We start from the raw sequence: 21,923 nt of genomic DNA, 5'->3' as shown, positions 1-21,923 counted from the left end.
CAGGATAACCTAAAATGGAAAGAAGCTTAGTTAAGAAAGTATTAGATGTTTACTGCCGAAAAAACAGGTGTCAATGTTTCAACCTTGCAGGTGCTAAGCAAAATAATGTCTTATCTAAGGTAAAAGTTGTAGACGGGCCAGACTTTCAAAAGTTCTCTTGTCGTCAGAACTGTAAACAGACTGTTATGTTAAGTTAGCCGATTACCGCTGAATACGATTGCAAGGAACTGAAAGTTGGAAAGGCAGGAAATTTGACAGGACAATTATACATGTTAGTTCAAAGTTTTTAAAAGACTTTGAACGTCATTTTGCCCTACTAGAATTTTGCTGACATAGACTTAATGAGTTTCCACCAAATTGCCTTGTTTACTATTTGACGAAGAAAAGGCAAAACTTGAAAGGAAAATATTACTTTTATTAATTTTTAATAACACCCAGTTCAGCCGTTCAATTTTAATTTCCCGAGTTAGTTAGTTTTCCGGCGCCAAGAAGTCATTAAAATGGAGTGAAAGTTCCATAGTAGAAATAATAACTTATTAAAAATTGTCAGTGTAGCGAAACAAATGGACATTTAGCATTGTTTATAGAAACGGCATAAATCATTCTTAAAATCTTTTGCAGTGATCACGAAGAATTTTTTCCCCGAAAAGCGAACACTGTGCGAAAAGAAAACCTGTTTGAAAAATAAAAATAATTGTGAATAAAAATAAAAAAAATATAAATAAAAATATTTGTGAATAAAAATAATTTTAATCAGCTTGCAGCCGATTTTTGAAAAGGCAAATGAAAAAGTCACATGCTGTGAATTTCAGACGCGTACGTTTAGTTAAAAGTTTTAGCCAAAAGAAAGTTACTAATTAAAATAAACCCGAAGCAGTAAAGCAGTTTTTAACAAGTTAACTGCATTACGATATGAAATACAATGAATTCAAACTTTCCTTTTACATTTTTTTTCTTTATACCTCGCTTACCAAGCTGTAGAAAGTTTAAATTGACAAACTAAAGGTCGAAGTATGTGAAAGCTGCAATGTTAAGCCATCTTTGGGGTTGCGGGTCAGGATTAAGATGCTTGCTAGCCGAGTGGGCCCTAGGGTGGATAACCATAGGTTTAATATTTGGAACATACAGTTCGACTCCGTTGACTAGAAGCCATTTTTTAATCCTAAAGTTTTACAAACCCTAAGTAACCGATTGCAGCTTTTCAATGATGTAATGTACTTTGGCTGGTTAACCGACTGCTATATAAAGCTTGCAGGAGTATGACCAATTATCACATCTCCTTCTGTCTTGAAAGACAATGGACTGAGACGGATATCTTAGATCGTTGTATTACTACTCTGACTATAAAGACCATGTCTCAGGCGCTTCCTGAAAAGTGGATTAGCGATCATTTCAGTTGGGTTTTCATAACTGCACCTCAGAGTAAGGGCCTAGAAATAATCGCCGCGCTTTAAAGACTCTGATTCACACTGGGAGTTAACCCTGGGCTTGAGTTCCACCATTTTTCGAGATACGGGGCCCAATACTCGAGTGGAAGTCCGCTTTCGGTCTCAATTGCAGCATATGTACGCTGTTGGTATTGAGCGTGGCTCAATTCCTCGGACCCTCCAGCTGTTCTCTCCTGGACACAGCCTTCTAGCTTGACACCTGTCCTGACCACACAACACCGAACCTCGTCCTCAGGCTTTTTCCGCCTCTCCCATTTTCTATAGGGAAAAGCCTGGGGACGAGGTTAAACAACGCCAACACCGGGGAAAATCTGCAGCTATTTCCCATGTCGGGGTGTCTTCTCGGAGGACTTAATGACTTAACACGATTTTTTATCTCACAAAAATGCCAATTATTAATATAATGCTTTCTAAAATAATACTGTATTTCAATTTTTCTTTAGTTTTAAAAAGAGCAAGTTACACTGTAAAGCTCTTTTGAAAGCCTACTATAAGACCTAAGAATCGAACGCACGATAATTTACAATATCACAAACCTGTTGTTCGAAGTTGGACCCACCAGTAAATCAAATACGCTATCCACTGGATAAGAGCAAAGACGTTTTTTAGCGATGTACCTGAAGCCGAAAGTGTTGGGCAAAACCACTGACTTCCCAAGAATGACCACTTCCGGTCGACGAGCATCGCTCAAAAACGTCTTTGCGTCTAGTGAACGGTGCTATCTACGCTTATAACAATTTTTATCGGCGCATGGTAAACATGAATATTCGCTATGTCTTTATTGTATAGTGATATAGGGGGTGGCATAGGACCTAATTGGCAAGAGCTACAAGAGGGTCAGGTGCGCGCTTGTCAGTCACGTGGCAATTAAATATGGTGGTTAACCCAACATGTTTGTCTCGATAAAGGATTTTACAAATCGATCATTAACTAAAAGGGTTTTGTTTATGGCCGGCCTCCTGCTATCTTTGTTTGCGGTTTTGATATGATGGTATTACCGACCCTATATTGTGTTACTTTATCCCACGTTGTACATTATCTTAAAATATATTTATCCTGCTATTGCAGATAGTGTTAAAATACACGTTCGCTCCGCACACCTCATAATTGAAAGAAACATTGCACAAAATAATTTTAAACTGAACGCATGTGTTTTCTTTGTCAGAAAAGGAGCTACAATAACATGCTCTGGGGTTTAATTTTCTGCATGATTGTGGGTCCACTATTGCTATTGATCTTTGCCTCAATATGACCGTAAAAACAATCGTGCACACATAGGAAACGTCCTCCGATTATCAGTTATTATTGTGTAAGTTGGGGTGTTTCGGTAATGATTGGTCAAACATTATCTACTTCTATAACATTTATCTTGTATTGAAACCAAAGTTGTAGATGAAATGCTGTAACTCGAGTTTCACGCATTTGGTTATAATCAGAATGAATCTGTCTTGTATTCAGTCTATAGCATATCAACATGGGGAACAGAAAATGTTTTACCAGCAAAAGCTTAGACTGAGTATATTGGTTTCGTTTCACACCGCAAAAAGAGGTGTGTTCATTATTTTCTCCGACAATGGTAACGTCCACAAAATTATCGTATCAATAACTGAAGTTAATAGTGTGCAGGATAAAGTGACTTAAGTTAACTGTTTTGGTAATACATCTCTTCTTTCCTTCAACTCAGTAAACATATGAACTTTAAAAGCAAGTAAAGTGAGGCCCACTCGGAATGCATTAGTTTCGTATATTAGAAATAAGCGTTTGGCTAAGACAAAAGATGTAAATTACTCAAACCATAAACACGATAATAGTTCAGTTTACAAGGTAGGTCTTGTATTCAAAATATTAAACAAAGCAAAACTTAAGTTTGAACTATCTAGTGAGACTTTTTCCTATGCCAGTTTTAGGGTCATTTAAAGACTGTAAAGACATTTAAGTTGATATAGTGAAATGACGAAAGTGACGAATCTGAATTCGAATCGAAAGACTGAATTGAACAGAAAGCTATTGACATGCAACCAAAGTTATCTGAGGCAGAGTTATTTTTAAATAACTCTGCCTCAGTTAAATTTAAAAGTTTAACTAAATATGCCATGAATTTCGCTGTTCCCCCTTTTATCAGTTAAGAGGAGGGAACAGAAATGCAATGGAACTTGACAGAATGAGATTCGTCTCAGGATATTATTTCGTGTTTAAGCAAACGATCATCCACGTGCCAACGTGCATCTTAATCCTTCGAAATATATAACTTCCCGGAGCCGCATGTCTCAGGGAAAGAGTTTGGTCCCCGATTTCATTGGTGTGCTGAAGGAGTGAGATTATTGTACCCGTTTTCCTTTTGAATTGTAAATCGTCAATTTCACTACTTCTTTTCGACAGACTTTGACATATCATTAACAGTTATTGGACGACGTTGAACAAAATATCGTGATTTGTCAGTGGTGAGCAGATCAATTATTTGCCAAAGCCGGAGGCTTCGGCAAATAATTGATCTGCGAGAAATAGACAAACAATGATATTTTACCATAACGTTAACCGAGTTCAATAATTGTTTTATCATTCAATCACCAAGTCGGATTTCAATGAATGTCTTCGGGAAGCGAAGCGATCTGCCATTTTCCATGCAATAGCGATCTCAAGAAGGAGAAAAGCGTGGTTTGGTTTACGCATGAGGATAATATTATTTGCAGCCAAACACAGTTGGACGACATTGCGAATGAGCAGACCATTATTTGTAGACAGTTATTTTCAGGTCAAGTGGTGGGCTTTCGGCCAATGAAAAGGAAAAAATTTGCATCGAATGATAACAATGTTTATTTCCCTTACCTCTTCAGTTGTTCGAACACTGGTTAGCGCGCGCTATCGACTGGATAAATGACTATCTAGTAGATAGGTATTACAAAAACCAGTTGCGTTATCCACTAAAAAATATAGTGATTTACCTGTCGGATAGCACTATCCACCTTATGAGCAACTGAGGCCAGGGTTTTAAATTATGGCTGACTTCATGCTTTGATTTGTTGGTCCAAATATATAAAACAGAAATTTAAACAAATCAATATGCAACAAGAGCGGCCGGGAAACAACAAAGATATCAATACCAGCAAGTTGTTCCATTTCAAATCATGTTACGTTCTCGAGTGACATTTTTGTGTTTGTCTTTTTATAAAATATACACCCAAATTACGTGCATGATGGAGGAATTTAAAAGAAATAGTGTTCTAGAGCAGAGCAACATCGTATTGTTTGTAATCTGTAAACCAACAAGGCCAAAGAGGTATACGGAAATCTAGTCGTTGGTTTCATATGTTGCGCACTTTCCGAAAATTGCATTTAGATAGTGTAGTCAATCGTCACAAGTGAGATCAGATCTCCGCGTTGAGGGTGTGAATCGTACCTTTAAACCAAAGTTGTCGCTTTAGCTACAGTCTGTCTATTTCCCATCAACTGCATGTTCATTTGAAGGGCAATAGTGATCAGATATGCTTTGAACTAGGATATATATTTATATACTCGCCGATGAACCATTTTTTCCTATAGTCACCTCAGTTGTACCATATAATTATTCCCGCCTATTTAGGTGAATGGCACTTGGGGGTGACAAAAAACTGGTTTGAAACCTGTTTGGCAAATGTTATATGGCATGGCGCGCGTACCAGGGTGACAATGTTGGTTGCAGTGATGAAGTCCCGGATGAGGGGGACCACCATACAAGTTTCCAGGCGAGTGCGCGCTGAATTCCATCTCAGCGGCGATTTTTCTCTTCCATTTAGTGCGGCGATTTTGAAACCAAATTTTGATTTGTGTTTCAGTTAGCTTGAGAGATTTTGAAAGTTCTGTTCGACGCGAAATTGTCAAGTATTTGCTTCTTCGAAATTCTCCCTCAAGTTCCTTCACTTGAGTTGCGGTGAATGCAGTTCGTTTTCTTTTCTTCGTTGGATCACGGCCTCTTCTTCGCTCGCGCGCACTGCTCTCGTGTTGCAATACTGAAACAAAGAGTCGAAACAAGTTTACCTGTTAATAGGTCAGCAAGTACTATCCCTAATGGACTCAAAATTACATTCAAAACCATAACGGATTGCTACTGGTCATCAACAAAAGCTAAAATAAAACTGAATGCAGAACTGGCATTACGGCAAAGGGCTGATTTATTATAGGCCAATATTTCCTTCCTAGCCTTCCTCAGGACCAGAGCTATACCGAGAGAAAATATCTTTTATAGGCTCCTTAAATTTAAATTTAATTTTGTTAGGCGAAATATTGGCCTATAATAAATCAGCCCTTTAGCGTAGTGCAAGCCCTACATTTAGGTTTGTTTTATTTTACACTTTAAGTGACGTCTGGCTACAGCATCTCTTTGATTAGAGATCCGACAAGAGGAACCAGTCAGTTATATTTACGTGTTGCGTGAACCTCTGCATAATTCAAAGAGTTTTTCCTACTGGTCATCAGTTATTTGCTAAGTGCCATTCTTTCGGGCCCAGTTTCAAGATGTGGCATCTGGGGCCCGTTTCTCGAAAGTCCTGATAATTAACAGGCCCGGAAGCTTAGCATCGAGGTTTCAGTAGTTTGCAGTTAGTATGATAAAACTATCAGTTAACAAAACAAAACAGACTGGTTTGTCATCTAGGACCCGCCCTTTTATTCAGATTTTTTATTTTAATACCTATTTGATTTCAGGCCCGAAAAGTTACCGGACTTTCGAGAAACGGGCCTCTTGATGTCAACCTTTAAAGTGACTTTTTAAATGAAATCTTTTTTAAGCACTATCTGATGGTGCTATTTTATTGAACAGAACTGAAACATAGTCTGCTTTAAGGGCCACGTTAACCGACACTAGGTATCTTAGACAACAAAAAACTCTGTTTAGCTCACTTCAATGATCGGCGTAACTTTTAATTATACTACAATTACATTTCAACTAATGCAAATTCAAACACCTTAAAAGCGCTTGTTAAGATAAGTTGAACCTACATTGTAGCTATAGCTAGGGCAAATGTTATGTCCTGATCGGATGGACAAACAATTAATAGCAATCTAAGAAAACCTGACACTGTTCCCAGTTAAAGAATAACTAAGCTCCAAAACAAAGTTTTCTAACCGGAAATCAGGCTTTCATTATTCTGGTTTCATTCTTGTATACTATTGTGTTGCTTTCTTGTCACTCATTTACTCAGTTATAGCAAGAGAGGATGAAGGGGCTCTTGGTTATAGGAAGTACATCATAAGAAACAGCACCAAAGGAAAGTACTTTTCATGTCTTAGACATCTTAAAATGCTTCAGTCAGATACTAGTTACGGTTCAGATTCAAATCTTTAAAGTCAGTTATAACTCCTGTACATGCAAATAAAGCATTTACCCAAATCTACTTGCGCGTTTGATGCCATTGCGAAATTAGGTCAAACTCATGTACAAAATCACAGTTAACCAACTAAATATTATGTTTTACCTCAAGCAATTGTCCTGTAGTAGTGAGTGCCCACCACAATCACTGATTAAGACTCGGCCTTCCCTACTTTTACTCTTTTCTTATAAAAAACTTTCAGTTACTTTAACTTTCAGATATTATGTAGAAAGGGTAAGAAATTAAGCACTTTATTTCCTAATCCAATACTCCCTTGGATGGATAATATTGCTTATTTTTCCGGAAACTTTATTTTCTGCGTCAATTTCCCCTTTCGATCCGAAATTTCAGTTTTCCATTAATTGATTATTCATTAACTCAGGTGATAAGATATACTTCTTTTTTCCGACCTCTCCACCAATGTGGTACCCGCTAAGTTTCTTTAGAGACTAATTTCGTTTTACATTTATTTTCCGGTCTTGGCTTTTAGTTTCAGTTTATTTTCTCTTGAACAACATGATCAATAACGATGGGTGAAATTTTTAGTGAAAATCATTGATAAGGCTTGTGATCTCCTTGAAAATTCATTTGACATCAACTGATACTTACAGTGGATACACAGATGATTAGATTACTCCTGTTTGCCTTCTTGAGTAGTCTTGTTTTAATTTGTCAGTTAGAAGTTCTCATTATATTATTATAATAATAATCAGGTTGTTATTCTTAGTCAGTGAAGTCAAGTGATTCATTAAATACACTAAATAAACTTACCCGTCGTTTTCCGAGATCTGTCAAACGGGGGACAACTATAAGGCTGACATGAAGACCACGCAGAACCCAAAGGGTGATGATGAAACTGAGGTGGATAAGTTGTGTGTGCACTGTGTTGCAGGTAGTCAGGTGTGCCTTGGTGTTGGTACTCAAAAGGAAAGCTAGACCTCTGTTCTTCTTTCCTGTCGCTTAAAATGTTATCAATAGAGAAGCTAGATGAAGCGTTATACCTTGGTCGCTGGTCCATGATCAGCACTAGCTGAAGCCGCCTTAGTAAGAGTCTTCAACCGTTTGTTTGTTTCATACGAGCAGAGTCAATATAACTTTGTAAAGACCAAACTGACCTCCAGGAAATGTGTTAAATACTGATCGATATCACTCTGTAGAAACTTTTATTAGCATAAAGCGCATTTCATTGGTTAATTGATTAATTAAACTCAGCCACTGGCAAACGTTTTGTCAAGGAAATTATTAAAAAAAGACGAAACCTAAATGATGATTTTCTTTTAAAAGTCTAAAGAAAGCTAAGATGTATTTTGCAAACATTCGGAGTTTGTTGGTTGCATATAGGATAAACATTTAGCATTTCTCTTAACAGTCACTTACTATGTTTAGCAGTGGACAATGAAATTCACGCCGATAGTTATTATGAAACAATTAGGCGGCAGCATTATTCGTCTATTAGCACACCGAATTATCCGTTTACTCTTAATGGTGATAAGCCTCCGATGATTTAACCTAAACAATTTAAACCTTTATGACGATATTTTGTAGCTGTTTGCAATTTTGACGCTCAAATAAAAAATTCAATTCCTTTTTGTCTCCTTTCTTCTCTCATTGTACCGGGATTTCGTTAATATCGGCTTGTTCAAAAGTTACCCCATTTAATAACCGCTCAGTGGGATATCGAGTGTTATTTCCCTAGCTGCAGCAGGCACAGTTGTTCTTTTCTCTAATAATAGACAGCAATAAAGCGTGTTTAAAAAGAGCTATTGTTTTCTACGTTTAATTAACGTTTCTAACTATGATGAGTATAAAAGATCGCTTGAGTTTCGCGGTTTTACTCTAATAAGAGAGATATGCATATTATATTCGCTATGCAAACAGTATGGAATAGACCACAAAAACAGTAAGGGACGTTGGAATAAAAGCCATTATGTCCTATTCACAAGTTTACCATGCAGTGGAACAACTCTATTGATTGAACTTACCAAGTTATTAAACTTTTGTTTTAAGACAAAATTGGCCATAATAAATAGTTCTAATATTTGTCTTCGCAAAACGCTTCAGGGTCCGTATGTCGGCAGTTCAAAGAAACTCGAAAGGTACATTCCATGGTTCGAAAGTTTGGACGATTAGACGTGCATCAGTGACAAACTGCCTTAATATAGGAGGGAAATAAAACCATATTTTTGTCAGTAAAGTTAAAATGTAAAATGTCATAGTATATTTGACTTAAAGTTTAGGCAATCTGATGCTTGAGTAAAATGCTTTCAAAACATCGAACAGACATGATGTCGTTTTCACGTCATTGTTTAAAGATCGTGAGGAATCATATTTCATTTCCGGCTGACAGGTAGCATGTCCAATCAGAGAGGAGAATAAAGTGTCATTTGTATTTAGTTAGAAATTGAACTGTTACTAAATGTGTCCGTCCTTAGGCGAAATTCCGGCGAAATTCCGCCAAAATTCTCTAAAACTCTTAAGTTCTACAAGTTATAGACTGCAAAACAGTCCGTATTTTTGCGTATTCAAGTACGCACGAGCAATCAAACAAAAGGTCTGGAACAAGACTGAAAACAGGGAGCGAGGTTCGCGCGCTTCGCGCGCGAAAGACTCTTATGCCACGTGTTACCGATTTCTTTACTGATTTTGAGAAAAAAAATCGACTGTTTTGCAGTCTATGCAAGTTATCTTCTGAATTCTTGCAGTTATCAGTTCAGACGAGACACTGAGAAATGGTTCAGAATGTCACCCTAGTCCAAAGTCACCAATTGCAAGTGCCGAAAGTAAAAACCAATCAGTGTCAAAACGTATAAAGTAGGAATCTGCATAAAAGCAATAATCGAAAACGTTGCCCAAAAAACGCCATTTGCATGTAGAACTCCAGCGACGGCTTTGGTATTATCTGATAAGCAAAGTAACGGAACAGTTAAAGAAGAAATTTTAAGAACAAAAATTCTTAATTTTTTTAAATTATGGTTTATTTCACGTAATTTTTCATTGACCATTACATGAACGGCATACTGCAATTTTTCCTTCCCATCACCCCCTGCGCGTGCAAGTTAAAAATACGACTGGAAATGATCGAGGAGTCTTGATACGGGATTGCGAAAGTTGGGAATTGGGCAAGATCATATCTAAACGAAACAGGGAAGGAAAATAATGGCTCTAATAGAAAAACTCCTCGAACTTCTCCTTCATTTTAGAAGGACCTATCCCAAAGCTTTCTTCCTGTCCGGTTTCCTTTTCTTTACCATGTTTTTTATAGTCCCAAGAATTCGCCGAAAGCTAAAGAAGCGTGGTTCGAACCCTTTCGCGTTCGACTGCCGCCGATCTGTGCAACCTCTGGTTCTTGATCAAGGAGAGCGAGATAAAGTTATCAAGCAAGGATTTGTTGCTCGTAAAGTTCCTGAGAACCTTGATGCCATCGTAATCGGTAGCGGGATTGGAGGTCTGTCTGCTGCAGCGCTTTTGGCTAAATCGGGGAAGAAAGTTTTAGTTTTGGAACAACACGATCAAGCTGGAGGCTGTTGCCACTCCTTCGTTGACAAAGGTAAAAAAGAAGAAAATCAAGGGATTAAATTTAGAGATTTTTATTGAGACATTGTTATTAAAGAGTAAGATCATACACTGCCCATTTATCGTGCATACAAGCACAGGTAGCCCAAGCTAACTATGAGAGGCTCTACTTAGTATGTGTAATAAAATGGTGACGTGTGAAATTAGGAATAATTTCACGCGCGTTTTGTCCAAATCCTAACAATTTCCCTCGCCTTTAGGATTTGGACAAAACGCAAGTGAAATTATTCCCTAATTTCACGAGTATACCATTTGATTACCTATTAATACCATGGGTGACGAATAACATTAGCAATCTTGGATTTTTGACATGTTTATCTTGGATCGTAACGATCGAGAACTCCACTCTCTCAAATGTTTAGACCTTAAATTTGACTTATAAAGTTCAGAATTTTCTAGACTTTTCCGGCAAAATACCTGTTAGAATCCTTCTTGATGTTCTCTTGTGTGTTCAGGTTTTCTAAAGCGTCTTTTTGTGCCCTGACATCTTCATTCACAGCATTTTAAAACTTCGTGGCCATCTTGACACTGAGACGTACGGACGGGTTGCCATGGCAATTTTATAATTTCACATGTGAAATTACAAATTAACGCTGAAATTTCGCGCCAAAATTAAGGAGTAATTCGTCACCTATGATATTAGCTAATTAATTAAGCTTGCATTTAGTATTTTCTTTTGTTTATTTGTGTGTTGACTTTGTTTTAGCTCTCATAGGATACCAAGAACTCGAGAATAACACTACCCTGCTAAGCTAATTAGTTATTCATACAGCAAGAAAATTAGAAGACATTGTATGAGAAATATTCTTTGGTCACCAAATTAGCAAAATGGGCATTGAATATTGCTTTAAAGCTTACCTTTAGGGTTTTCTTGTTTTTCTTTGTCTTCTGACTGTATTTCAGACCGCCTAGGCACTGTTTAATGCCTTTTTTTTTAGCGATAGTTTTTCACCCTGATGACAGAAGAGAGAAAAAAAGAGAAGGTTGACAAACCTCTCTTGACCGGGTCTGTTCTTTTGGCAGCGATAAATTCCATGACATTTGTGACATGGAGACAATTCCACTAGAAACAGATGTTCTGATGAAAAATGCCTATTTTCCATCATTCACAATGCCAAAAACCCCATTTCAAAGGTCCTAAATCACCAAAGAAGTGGACAATACATGGCCGGGGGCTAGGCGCATCGAGGGCAGCCCCACAGGGCACTGAAGGGTAGGGGCCCAAGACACGAACCCTGAGGAACACCAAATGGCAAGGGATAATAATCCGATGTCTCTCCATTTACTGACACGCGCTAGCTACGTCCAGATATATGCAGATACATGCAAAGTTGTTTTTTGCTAATTAGACCCAATCAGTCATTTTTGTTAGCCCTGGCTAAATCTATATATTATCAGCTGTTGTGTGAAATGGTATGAGATTGCTTTAGAAACCTAACACAGCAGCCCATGGGCTTGACAAGGTTCTTAAGAAATGTAACCAGATTTGAACCCTACAGTCAAGAGTGTTTTGGGTACACTAAATTTGGCTGCCTAGTAAAAATTGTACTTCCTCTTCCTTCACTGCTTTCTCCCTCATCAGTTGGCTAACAATATTTATCTTTCTTGGTGTGGCAGGCTATGAATATGACCCAGGAATTCACTACATCGGGGAGATGGAATGCAATGGTATGTTACGACTTCTCTCTGATCAGCTTACTGAAGGTCAGCTGGTGTGGGCTCCTCTAGAAACACAGTTTGATACTGTAATTATTGGAGATGGAGAAAACCAGAGGAAATATCCGGTCTGTGGTGGAAGAAATGGTGAATACAGGAAAGCCTTGTGTGACAGTTTTCCAGCAGAGAAGGGAGCTATTGACAAGTACATGGATTTACTTAAAGTGAGTTTAAATAGCTTCAAATTGCTTTTTTGAGTGTTTTGTGATGTTTGCAAGTGTTGCTTTTCTCTTGAATAACTGGCAGTGAAAATTATTCTAAGCTTAGGGAATTTTTGTCATAGATGTTGATGATTAAGAGTTGAATATTGGTTTGCTTGCTCATATACCGATAATATATCATTAATGAAAAAGAGAGTACATTACGCAGGAAACTAAAGAAACTTTGATCAACAGTGTCTGACATAACCCTAACACTAGTGTTAGTGTTAGAGTGCTTGGCCTAGCTGATCACATACATGCTATTGTTAGAGTAAGGGAGTTCCAGTTATAAAAATCATGTTTAGAGGGTCAACAATGTTATATGTTGTCATGAAAGATATTTAAGTATCTTGTTACACTGACACACTTCTACGTGATTTCTGGTCAGGAATGTCGAAAATCTATTATTGGTTATGTGGCATTTAAATTGATGCCAGTGTGGCTTGCAACAATCATGTTCAAGACTGGTCTAGTGCACTGGATGACAAATTTTTTCAAGTTTTCCAAGAGAACAGTGTCTGAGGTGTTGAGTGAGTTAACCAGCAATAAAGATCTTCAAACTGTCCTGGCATATAACTTTGGCGATTATGGTATGAGTTTCATATTTATTGACTAGATGATATAAACTAAATTACACTTCAGGGACACTATCAAAGCTGTTATTTTTAATTACCTTTTCAGGGTCAAAAAAATGCATAAAATGCCCAAAACGAATTGCACTAAAAGCTAAAAGATTGCTTATAGCTGTCACTAAAATTTCAGGTTTGCCAGTTATACAGTTGAACCTCTTTACAACGGCCACCTTGGGAACAGAGGAAAGTGTTCATTATAGAGAGGTGGCCGTTGTAGAGAGGTTTTAAACAAGAGTCAATGTATGGATTTTTTGTCCAGCAGGACGAAAAAAAGTGGCCTTTGTAGAGAGGTGTCTGTTATAAGGCCGTAAGAGGAGGTTTGACTGTATGCAATTAGCTGGCAGGAATTGATCAGCTAGTAAGTTCTTTTGGTTCATTTTCCTTTTGTTTCCTATAATAGCTGTTGGGGGTCCTGCTCCCCAGTCCCCTGTCCTCACTGACGGCCCTGATGGCAGTGATGTGTTGCAATGCGTATGGGGCAACCACTGGCTGATTTGTTAGTCGCATTGCCCAAGAATAAACGTGTATTCCTTGTAGATAATTGACTACCCTGCATGGCAGGCAGTAAAAGGGAAAGGGGTATGGGGAAAATTCAGGCACGTAAGGGTTCCCCCCCTCCTTGTTTGCCCCTCACCCTCTTGTGCATCCAAAAGCCCCGTCCTCTTCCCCTTTCAGCACCTGCCACGTAAGCTAATAAATAACGATTGATTATAAAAGGGACTTTATTGTCGTGGAGATGTGGCTTTTATTGTAATAGTTGTGTGGAATTTACCACATATCTCAAACCTTGTGTCTGCAGTAAAAGTTGTTTAGTCTTTTTTGTTGTTTTGTCCTCTTATTCATTTTTTTTTTGAGCAGGAACCCTGCCAGGTGAAGGAAGTTTTTCTATGCATTCTATACTTGCAAACCATTATTTATATGGAGCTTCATATCCTCGTGGAGGAGCAAGTGAAATAGCTTTTCATATAATTCCTGTCATTGAGAAAGTAGGCGGCAAGGTGTTAGTAAGGGCAAATGTTTCCAAGATTCTTGTAGATGAAAGTTCTGGTAAAGTTCAAGGTAAGTCAGCTTACTCAACTGTTAGTTTGGTCGTTGTGTTCTTTTTGCCCATTGGTAGCGAAAACATTTTTTACTTCGGTCATTTGAATTAAGAATTATTTATGCAACTGAATACGTAAATCAATTGTAGAAGGAAGAAATATGGACTCAACATCTCACGGCGTATTTTCCTGTGGTGACGATTCTAAGTGAAGTTCAACATAAAGATTTACAGTGTAGGAAGCAGAAAAAAGTGAGACCAGTGTGTACCCAGACCAGCCTAGGAAAGGGTGGCTGTAAACAAAGTTATTCACGTTACTGGAGAACTAACAGCAGTATTATGCTTTTCAGGGGTTCAAGTTGAGAAAGGTGGAGACCAGGTGGATATTCACGCTCCAATTGTAATTTCCGCGGCGGGTGTCTACAACACGTTTGAGAATCTTTTACGTCATAAAAGCACCGTGACTGACAATTCTCTTCTGAAAACTAAAGGTGTTCGGCATGGCTACGGTGCCATGTCTGTGTACGTAGGGCTAAAGGCCACTAAGGAAGAGTTGGGACTTAAGGCCCAGAATGTATGGGCCTTTACAGGAGATGATCTGGATAAAATCACTAAAGACTACCTAGAAATGGATGCATCTACTGTTGGTACTGAGGACATTCCGCTGTTGTTTATATCATTTCCGTCCACCAAGGATCCTGAATGGGACAGACGGTACCCTGGTAAGTTAACACCTCATCTGTGATAGTTGGTATTTTTAACCCTGTTAAGTTCAATTTGAATTATTTGTTTCGGGCATTTGCTCGGCCGCATTAGCATTAGTGCTATAAATATTGCCGAGGGTGAATAACGGAATTATTATTATTATTATTAAGGGCGAAGAAACTCCTTCCTTTCTCTCTCCACCCCCTCCCCCTTCAATGTCAAATGTCCTCAAATATACCCCAAAGGAAGGCCTGCCTGATACTCGGGCTACGGTAAAGGAAACCAGAAACTCATAAGGGGTGAAACTGAGGAAAACCCTGCCAGGTGAATGTCAATATCAATCTACACCCACTAAGCTTTACCAACAAAATTAATTGTAGAACCACTGTAGTTTACCCTGTGATTTGTTGCAAAGTTAATCTCGCCCTTGTGTTATTCTGCCGTCAACATTCGCAGGTAAAACCACGTGCACGATCATAACCTTGGCGCGGTATGAGTGGTTCGAGCAATGGGAAAACGAGCGGGTCATGAAGCGAGGCGCAGAATATGAGGAAATTAAAAACCGCATTGGTAAACGCATATGGGAACAGACTTGCAAGCTCTTTCCACAGATTCGTGACAAGGTGGATTTCTTTGATGTAGGAAGCCCTCTTAGCAATAGGTACGCTAATACAATTTACCTACATTTCACTGAAGTATATCTTCGCAGTAAGACGCCTGGATTACGCAGGCACGGTTAAAGAGAGTAAAGGGGAATGCAAAGCTTACCCCATAGTACTACACCTTACAATGTAAGTTTAATGGACTTCATTCCCCTCTTAATCCTTTTGGTTTTACAGTATACTAGGCAAAACATTGATTACTTGGAACCACACTCCAAAGTGAGGGGGAAAAGGACGAATACCCTGCGGGCAGAGGTTTCTCTCTTGCATGGCATTTAGCATTAACGAAGTCGTTCGCGTGGCTTGTCGGTTGTATGAACAAACCAACTACGCGACAGACAAGCCACGCGAACGACTTCGTAAACGCTAAAAGCCATGAAAACGGCCGATTTAGACTTTTAGATGTTTGCTTACGTACGCAACTAGCATACGTAAAGACTTTACACCATCCCCACGCGCACAATCTTCACTTGCGACATCAACAATGTGTCGTACGAATGTTGTGGGTCTTACATTTACACGACACGATCTGTCGTGAAGTCATGATGCATGCTAGTTGCGTACTATAGTCGTAAGCAAAAATCTTACAGTCTAAATCGGCTTTTAGAGAGAAACCTATGCTCGCAGGGTAAATGATGAATAACGGGGCGAGCGCGAAGAAAGAGGCGAACCGAGCGGGTTACCCCTCCCCAGTCCCTCGTTCCTAGTCCCAGGCTAAATAGTACAGTGTAGAAAAAAAATAAATTGATACTTTTCTTGCAGGTACTACATCGCGGCGCCCCGTGGGGAGATCTACGGTATTGACCATCACGTAGATCGCTTCAGTCCCCAATCGGCTGTAAAGCTTCGACCGGAAACCCCAATCCGTGGGTTATACCTGACTGGGCAGGATATCATGAGCTGTGGGTTTGCAGGAGCTATGACTAGTGGTGTTATAACTGCTTCAGCTGTATTGAAGAGGAATTTATTCACCGACATCAGCCGTCTACAAAAGGAGCTGAAGAAAACACGCTGAGCCGTGCGTGAAATGGACCTCAGTATTTTAAAGGTGGCTCAGTTTACAATTTTCATGGTTAAAAATTGTTCTTGTGTTATTGCATTTTATTAAAAGACGAACAGCACAGGAAAGAAGTGATTATATAATCACCGGCAAAAGTTTTAACCATTCTTGAGACTTTGCAGCGTAACGAACCTTTGCTTTGGCAAAATGCAACTGAAGAACTTTCCGTTGAATGGGGTCAGTCACTTATTTTAAGAATGGTCAGACTTTGGGATTTCATCCTTTGTCAAACTCGGGAGAAGAGACAGACCGACCTTAACAGCATAATACAGTACTTTCTTCGTAGAAAATACTGCTTGATACAAAGTGAAATAATTGAATTATTTCAGATTGAATGCTATTAGGCAATGCTGTTAAGGTGTCTTCATAGTCGTTCATAATCGAATTTGGGCTGAGGAGAAAATGGAATACGAATAAAACGATCATTTAAACTAAAAATTAACATGAGTTGTTTTTTCCAGGGCTGAACTTTAATAAATGTACATCATCTCTGATGCAACATACCAGTTTTGATTATTGCTTCGGCTGAAAACATTACCAACTGGGTGAAAGCACGTACTGACTCACTTACGATCGAGTGTAAATAGAAAACTGAATAAAAGTTTGTGTTCTGCTAGCTGACCAAATTCCAAGATAATATTAACGATTTGTTAGCTCAACTCGCACAAGAAGAACTCAACTCTGTTATAACTGATTTTGCGCCGTTTAAAAATATCCTAGCTCCTGATTTAATGTGGCGATGTGTACCGTCATTGGTTGGCAGTAAGAAAAATACGTGTGATATTAATAACTTAGAGAAACGTCCAACACTTTTATTTCTGCAAGTAACAGTCCTTATGGCTTAGCAGCCGAGAGTGCGTGATCTACAGCCATCATACAAGCAAACACAGTCAGCACCATTTTTGTTTTCACCTCTACCAGGTCTTCAGGCAGCGCGTATAATTTGGCACCAATTTTCCGCGACATTGAGATAGCATACTTGGCATTAGACAGCTTGTCCTCTTCTGTGTCTCCTTTGGTAACCATATTGTAGTGAATGAAACCCGGTTTTATAGCGTCGATCAAATCAAACACACATCCACTTGTTGAAATACTGGAATCCTTAAAACAGGTTATTCTGCTTTCTTTCCCGGCTTGTTGCAGCTTCTCGTTGACCCACGAGACGATTTCTTCGTCTTTGATTGGCTTGTCGCTTCCTGCGCATTTCTGTAAGATCACCAAGGTATATGCACGCATTGCCTGGTACAGGATACCCAACATCAGCTTCTTATTGCCGTCTAGTAAGTCCTGGCCGCCTATTCCAACCACTGAGAAATCGAGCGCTTTGGCAACTTCAATAGCGTAGTTGCAGTTTTCGAGTTTCTTCATTTTCTCGCTGATCTTCTTATAAGGTGGTCTGTTCACCTTGGTCCAATCCACCAGTCCATTTTTTATCTGCGTTAGTAAACAATACAACCTGATATAGGTATTGTCTTTTGTTCTAAAGGTAAATTTATGGGGATTGACGGTATTGACCACGTATACAAGTTTTAGATGTAACTCGTGCAGATAGTAGATCAAAGGGTCTACGAAAGCTTACCAGAAACTAATGGACAGGAACAAGGGGCGGGTAACTAGCGTCAAACAGTAGCTACAGTGTGCAGGTGTTTGGAGCCCCCCTGTCAAAAAAATTCCTGAATCCTCCCCTGACAGCTATGGATGGCCAACCATTTATCGTTATTCACTCTGTTAATACTGCAAAAGCACCATTCCCAGCTACCGTACAGTCTCTATTTACTCCCCTAAGTTCAGTTTTATATTATAGGGGTAAAGTTCCTGACACGTTTCGTTCTGAAACATGGTTAAGAGTTAAGCACCCTCACGTTAATCGAAGATTATGTAAAATAAACTGATGAAGAGTATAAGAGGAGGGCATCAGCCTTGGGTGTAGGTGGGTAGGCCTTTTAAGACGCGCGCCCCGAAGGATCACGCTTATTACGGGTAACATTTGTTGCCCTTAAAATGTTAGATGAGTTAAATAATGGAGTATAGCCAGGGGTGGGGTAGTATATATGATGCCTTTCCTCATTGATGATCGGTAAGAAGTATAATAGTTTCGAAAATTTGTGTTGTTTTTTGGAGTTGAACCCCTCCAGAAAACTGTTAGGCTTTATACTTTACCAGGTCAAACAGCTGTAGTAGAACAGAGCCATCATCAAGATCCAAAAAAAGGTTGTGTACAAAAGGCTTGACTCCCATGCTGTTCATCCAGTTGCGGAACGTTTTTTCCTCGCGTGTTTCCTCGAGATTGGGCAACTCCTCCTCAGCTGGTTCCAGCGCGGGGAAGTTGTTGAAAAGGTTGCACAAGAAAGCGAGATTCAGCTTAGCGTTACCTTTGATGATATCCTTCACGCGGACGAACTTGCGGCATTTCATCTTCTTGGCGTTTTCCAGGACGAGCTCTGCAAGTTTGGTGGGGTCAGATTCGCTCAGGTGTGGCTGGTCAACTCCCAGACCGGCAGGAGCGATCTGTTGACAGAGATTGAAATAACAAGAGAGCTACTTAAGGAATGTAAACAGCTAGCAGCCCCACGGGATTGACGCACATTGCCAGCAAATGAATTAACAACCTAAGTAGGGGAGGGGAAGAAACCCTACCCCCTAGATCCTTCCCTGCTTGTTCGCTCGCTCTTGTATCCATGACAACTTTGCCTCTAGTCCGGGACTACGGTGGATCAACTTTTGCAATTTATGGGCCTTTGTCACACGGCGGCCATTTTGTCCCGAGAGACTAAAGTAGCCTTGTTTTACCTGTCTAGCCTCGCTCCCAAGGTTTTCACTGCGAGGTCGACGGTGGTAAGGCAAAGCTTTTGCAGTCTCTCGGGACAATATGCCTGCCGTGTGAACATGGCCCATTGGGTACCGGCCCATTGCGCCCTGACTGTCTAAGGCTGTCTCCTCGCGCTCTCCGCACGCGCCGTTTCACTCGCCATTTGCCGTTTTCCTAGCCTGAGCCAGGCTCTCAGATAGTAGGGACGTCGAAAAAATAAAACAAGCCAAGTGCCCCGCGCGTTTTGCGCATCACTTTTTAGGGCACAACTGCACGCCTATCTTGGAGGCTCGTTTTTTCCCAAGAAAAGCGATCCTAAACAAACACTTTTTAGAGCGATACACACATTAAGGTACATTAACAGCGTGCTTGGATCAACCAATGATAACCTGCGTAGATGGCGGTTTCTTTGATGCGTTTTTCATTTGTGGTTTAGCGGAAAGTAAGACTGAGATACAGCCGCGCGAAAAGCTCTCGGTTGCGTCAAGAAAATGGAGTGAATTTAAATAATAAGTACTTTCAGATTAATTTTTTCTCGAACTAAGTAGAAGAGTTAAAACTACCGTATGTTTTACCTGGTGTAGCAGCACGCTATAATTCTCACCATCTTGTATATCAGATGAAAAGTTAGCCACCCGCCGAACATGTCCGGCTTCTTGAAGTTGGTAGTTAAACCAGCGAAGTAGGATTGATTCCGGGGGTAGACGTAAAAGTTGCTCGATAGTCTCGTCTTCTTCAAGCAAACGCACAAGTCCTGGACACCTCTGGATTGTTAGTTGAGCGAACAGGCCGATCTAAAAGTTTGAATATTGCGAAGTTATGTACCAATGCAGAATATTGGACGGAAAGGATTGATTTAAACTCACAGATCGTCTCTTGACACCGGCGTTTTTCAGCCCAACTTACTCTGAAACACTTGGAAACAAAGTGGTTGATCCGAGTGAGACACCTAGCCGACCTTTTCAAAGACCTAGGGTGGAAACGCTTGCTATACGAAAGTGCGATGATGTAAGTCTTAATATTTCACTCAGACTACAGCTAGTTGATTCACTTACCCTGATAACTTGCCACAGCAAGCCAAGAACGAGATGAGGTTTGCCTTCAATCAGATCCTGCGCTCCGATATTCACAATGTTACATCCAATAGCCATCGCTGAATTCAGCACCAGTGTTTGATTTTCATGGATATTATACACGTTTAGTTTCTTTTTGTTGATGGCTCGTTCATCAACCGTTCCAGGAACAGCCCAGTTTATCAATTTACATAGAAGAATACCATCTTCCATGGCTTTGAATAGAGCATCCTTTTCCTCTTCCTTGATTGGAAGGTATTTTCCTACAAGAGCAACAACCATATAATTAATACTGACTTCATTTATTTTAACTTTATTATGATAACATTATGATGCCAAGAAAATCTTAATCTCAAGTCTCTAATTATAGGATTTAATTAGCAATATCAATTTTCAAAGTTCGATTAGATTGGCACTATTTCATATTTTTTATATAATGTGAATCCTACAATTTTGTTTACAACTGCGTCACGAACGACTTCTGCCCGTTCAACGTTTATTTCCAGTCTCGATGTGTTAAATTCGGTGAAAATTTTCTGCGACAATTTCTGCAGTCAAGCATTGCGAGGATTAACTTCATATGAATTAGCTGCAGAAGAAAGATCAGATATATTTTGTTGTAGAGAATTGGTCGAGACGACAAATCCAAAAGGGCACATTTCGGGTGAACAAATGGACAGAATTTTTTATTACTGCTTTACTTTATTCCATTAAGTTATGACATATTTCGTTTGCTTTTAAAAACTTCGAGGTAAAAGAATTAAGGAAAGAAAAAACTAAGTTTTATCTGTCAAGTAATTTTTGCTTTACCTTTTAGATCTGGATCATCCTCTAAAACAGAGTTAATCCAATCACTAAATCCAATCTGCTCGTCATCGGAAAACGAGTGTCTTGTCCCTTCAGCGGAAGCTGACGAATCCCCTTCCACTTTTTGAACGCCTTTCTTGCTATCGATAGCATGTTTGTAGCGACCCCCAACCGCTTTTGAAGACATCTTTGAAAACATGTCGGTGAATTCGTCAAAGGAGATCATCCCTTCCTTTTCGCTTTGCACTTCAGAAATGATTTTCCTCAACTGATACGGTGCAACATCTTCCCCACACTCTTTCATCACGTTTCCGAAGTCTTCGCATTTTATCGACTTGCCTTTCGCGTACTTATCAAAGTTTTGCTTCATTTCTTGCATACGAGCACTCGAAAACATAGACTTGAGTTCGGAACCTTTGGTTTCCGCCATTTTTGAGTTGTGAATACCCTTTTTTCTCTGTAAGTATCAGTCGGTATAAATCATCATGCGACTCTTTTTTTTAAAAAAAAAGCTCAATTGTTACGTCATCTTACGTCACAATCCTTTTGATTATGTCGTCATTTTGTCTGCGCCAGCAAGCCACCTTGTTCCCAGACTCAGTCTCAATCTCGTACGATTTTTTAGCATGTTTAGTAAATCGTTATTTAAATTGAATACAAACATTTCTTGAAATCAGCAGTTTTGAATAATTTTGTTCTGTAAATGAATTTCGTACATTTTATATCTTATTTCCTAATGTTTTCACTTTGAAAGAGAGGGAAAACGTAAATACTATTAATACTATTTTTTAGCATGTTTAGTAAATCGTTATTTAAATTGAATACAAACATTTCTTGAAATCAGCAGTTTTAAA

General features: G+C 39.3%; 3 protein-coding genes across 3 annotated transcripts; 1 reads left to right on the top strand and 2 right to left on the bottom strand.

The window, feature by feature from the left end:
* Window positions 1-3,570: 3,570 nt before the first annotated feature.
* On the bottom strand, window positions 3,571-7,908 carry LOC140930097 (homeobox protein MSH-B-like). Its single transcript, XM_073379759.1, has 2 exons — window positions 7,565-7,908; window positions 3,571-5,434 (listed from the first exon to the last, which is right to left on the bottom strand). The coding sequence occupies exons 1-2, from the start codon at window positions 7,809-7,811 to the stop codon at window positions 5,025-5,027; spliced, it is 657 nt and encodes a 218-aa protein (XP_073235860.1). The 5' UTR covers window positions 7,812-7,908; the 3' UTR covers window positions 3,571-5,024.
* Window positions 7,909-9,872: 1,964 nt separating this feature from the next.
* LOC140930094 (all-trans-retinol 13,14-reductase-like) lies at window positions 9,873-16,928 on the top strand. Its single transcript, XM_073379757.1, has 7 exons — window positions 9,873-10,340; window positions 11,984-12,246; window positions 12,671-12,872; window positions 13,773-13,973; window positions 14,304-14,675; window positions 15,115-15,319; window positions 16,083-16,928. The coding sequence occupies exons 1-7, from the start codon at window positions 9,950-9,952 to the stop codon at window positions 16,333-16,335; spliced, it is 1,887 nt and encodes a 628-aa protein (XP_073235858.1). The 5' UTR covers window positions 9,873-9,949; the 3' UTR covers window positions 16,336-16,928.
* On the bottom strand, window positions 16,829-21,569 carry LOC140930095 (fimbrin-like). The gene is made up of 5 exons (XM_073379758.1): window positions 21,073-21,569; window positions 20,245-20,525; window positions 19,765-19,983; window positions 18,541-18,888; window positions 16,829-17,814 (listed from the first exon to the last, which is right to left on the bottom strand). Exons 1-5 carry the CDS (start codon window positions 21,497-21,499, stop codon window positions 17,215-17,217), a joined length of 1,875 nt encoding a protein of 624 aa, XP_073235859.1. The 5' UTR covers window positions 21,500-21,569; the 3' UTR covers window positions 16,829-17,214.
* Between the last annotated feature and the right edge of the window lie 354 nt (window positions 21,570-21,923).

Source organism: Porites lutea, chromosome 3 (genome assembly GCF_958299795.1).
Source record: "Porites lutea chromosome 3, jaPorLute2.1, whole genome shotgun sequence".
Lineage (NCBI taxonomy): Eukaryota > Metazoa > Cnidaria > Anthozoa > Scleractinia > Poritidae > Porites > Porites lutea.
The sequence above is the reverse complement of the archived record's forward strand: the minus strand, read 5'-3'. Positions and strand labels throughout refer to the sequence as shown.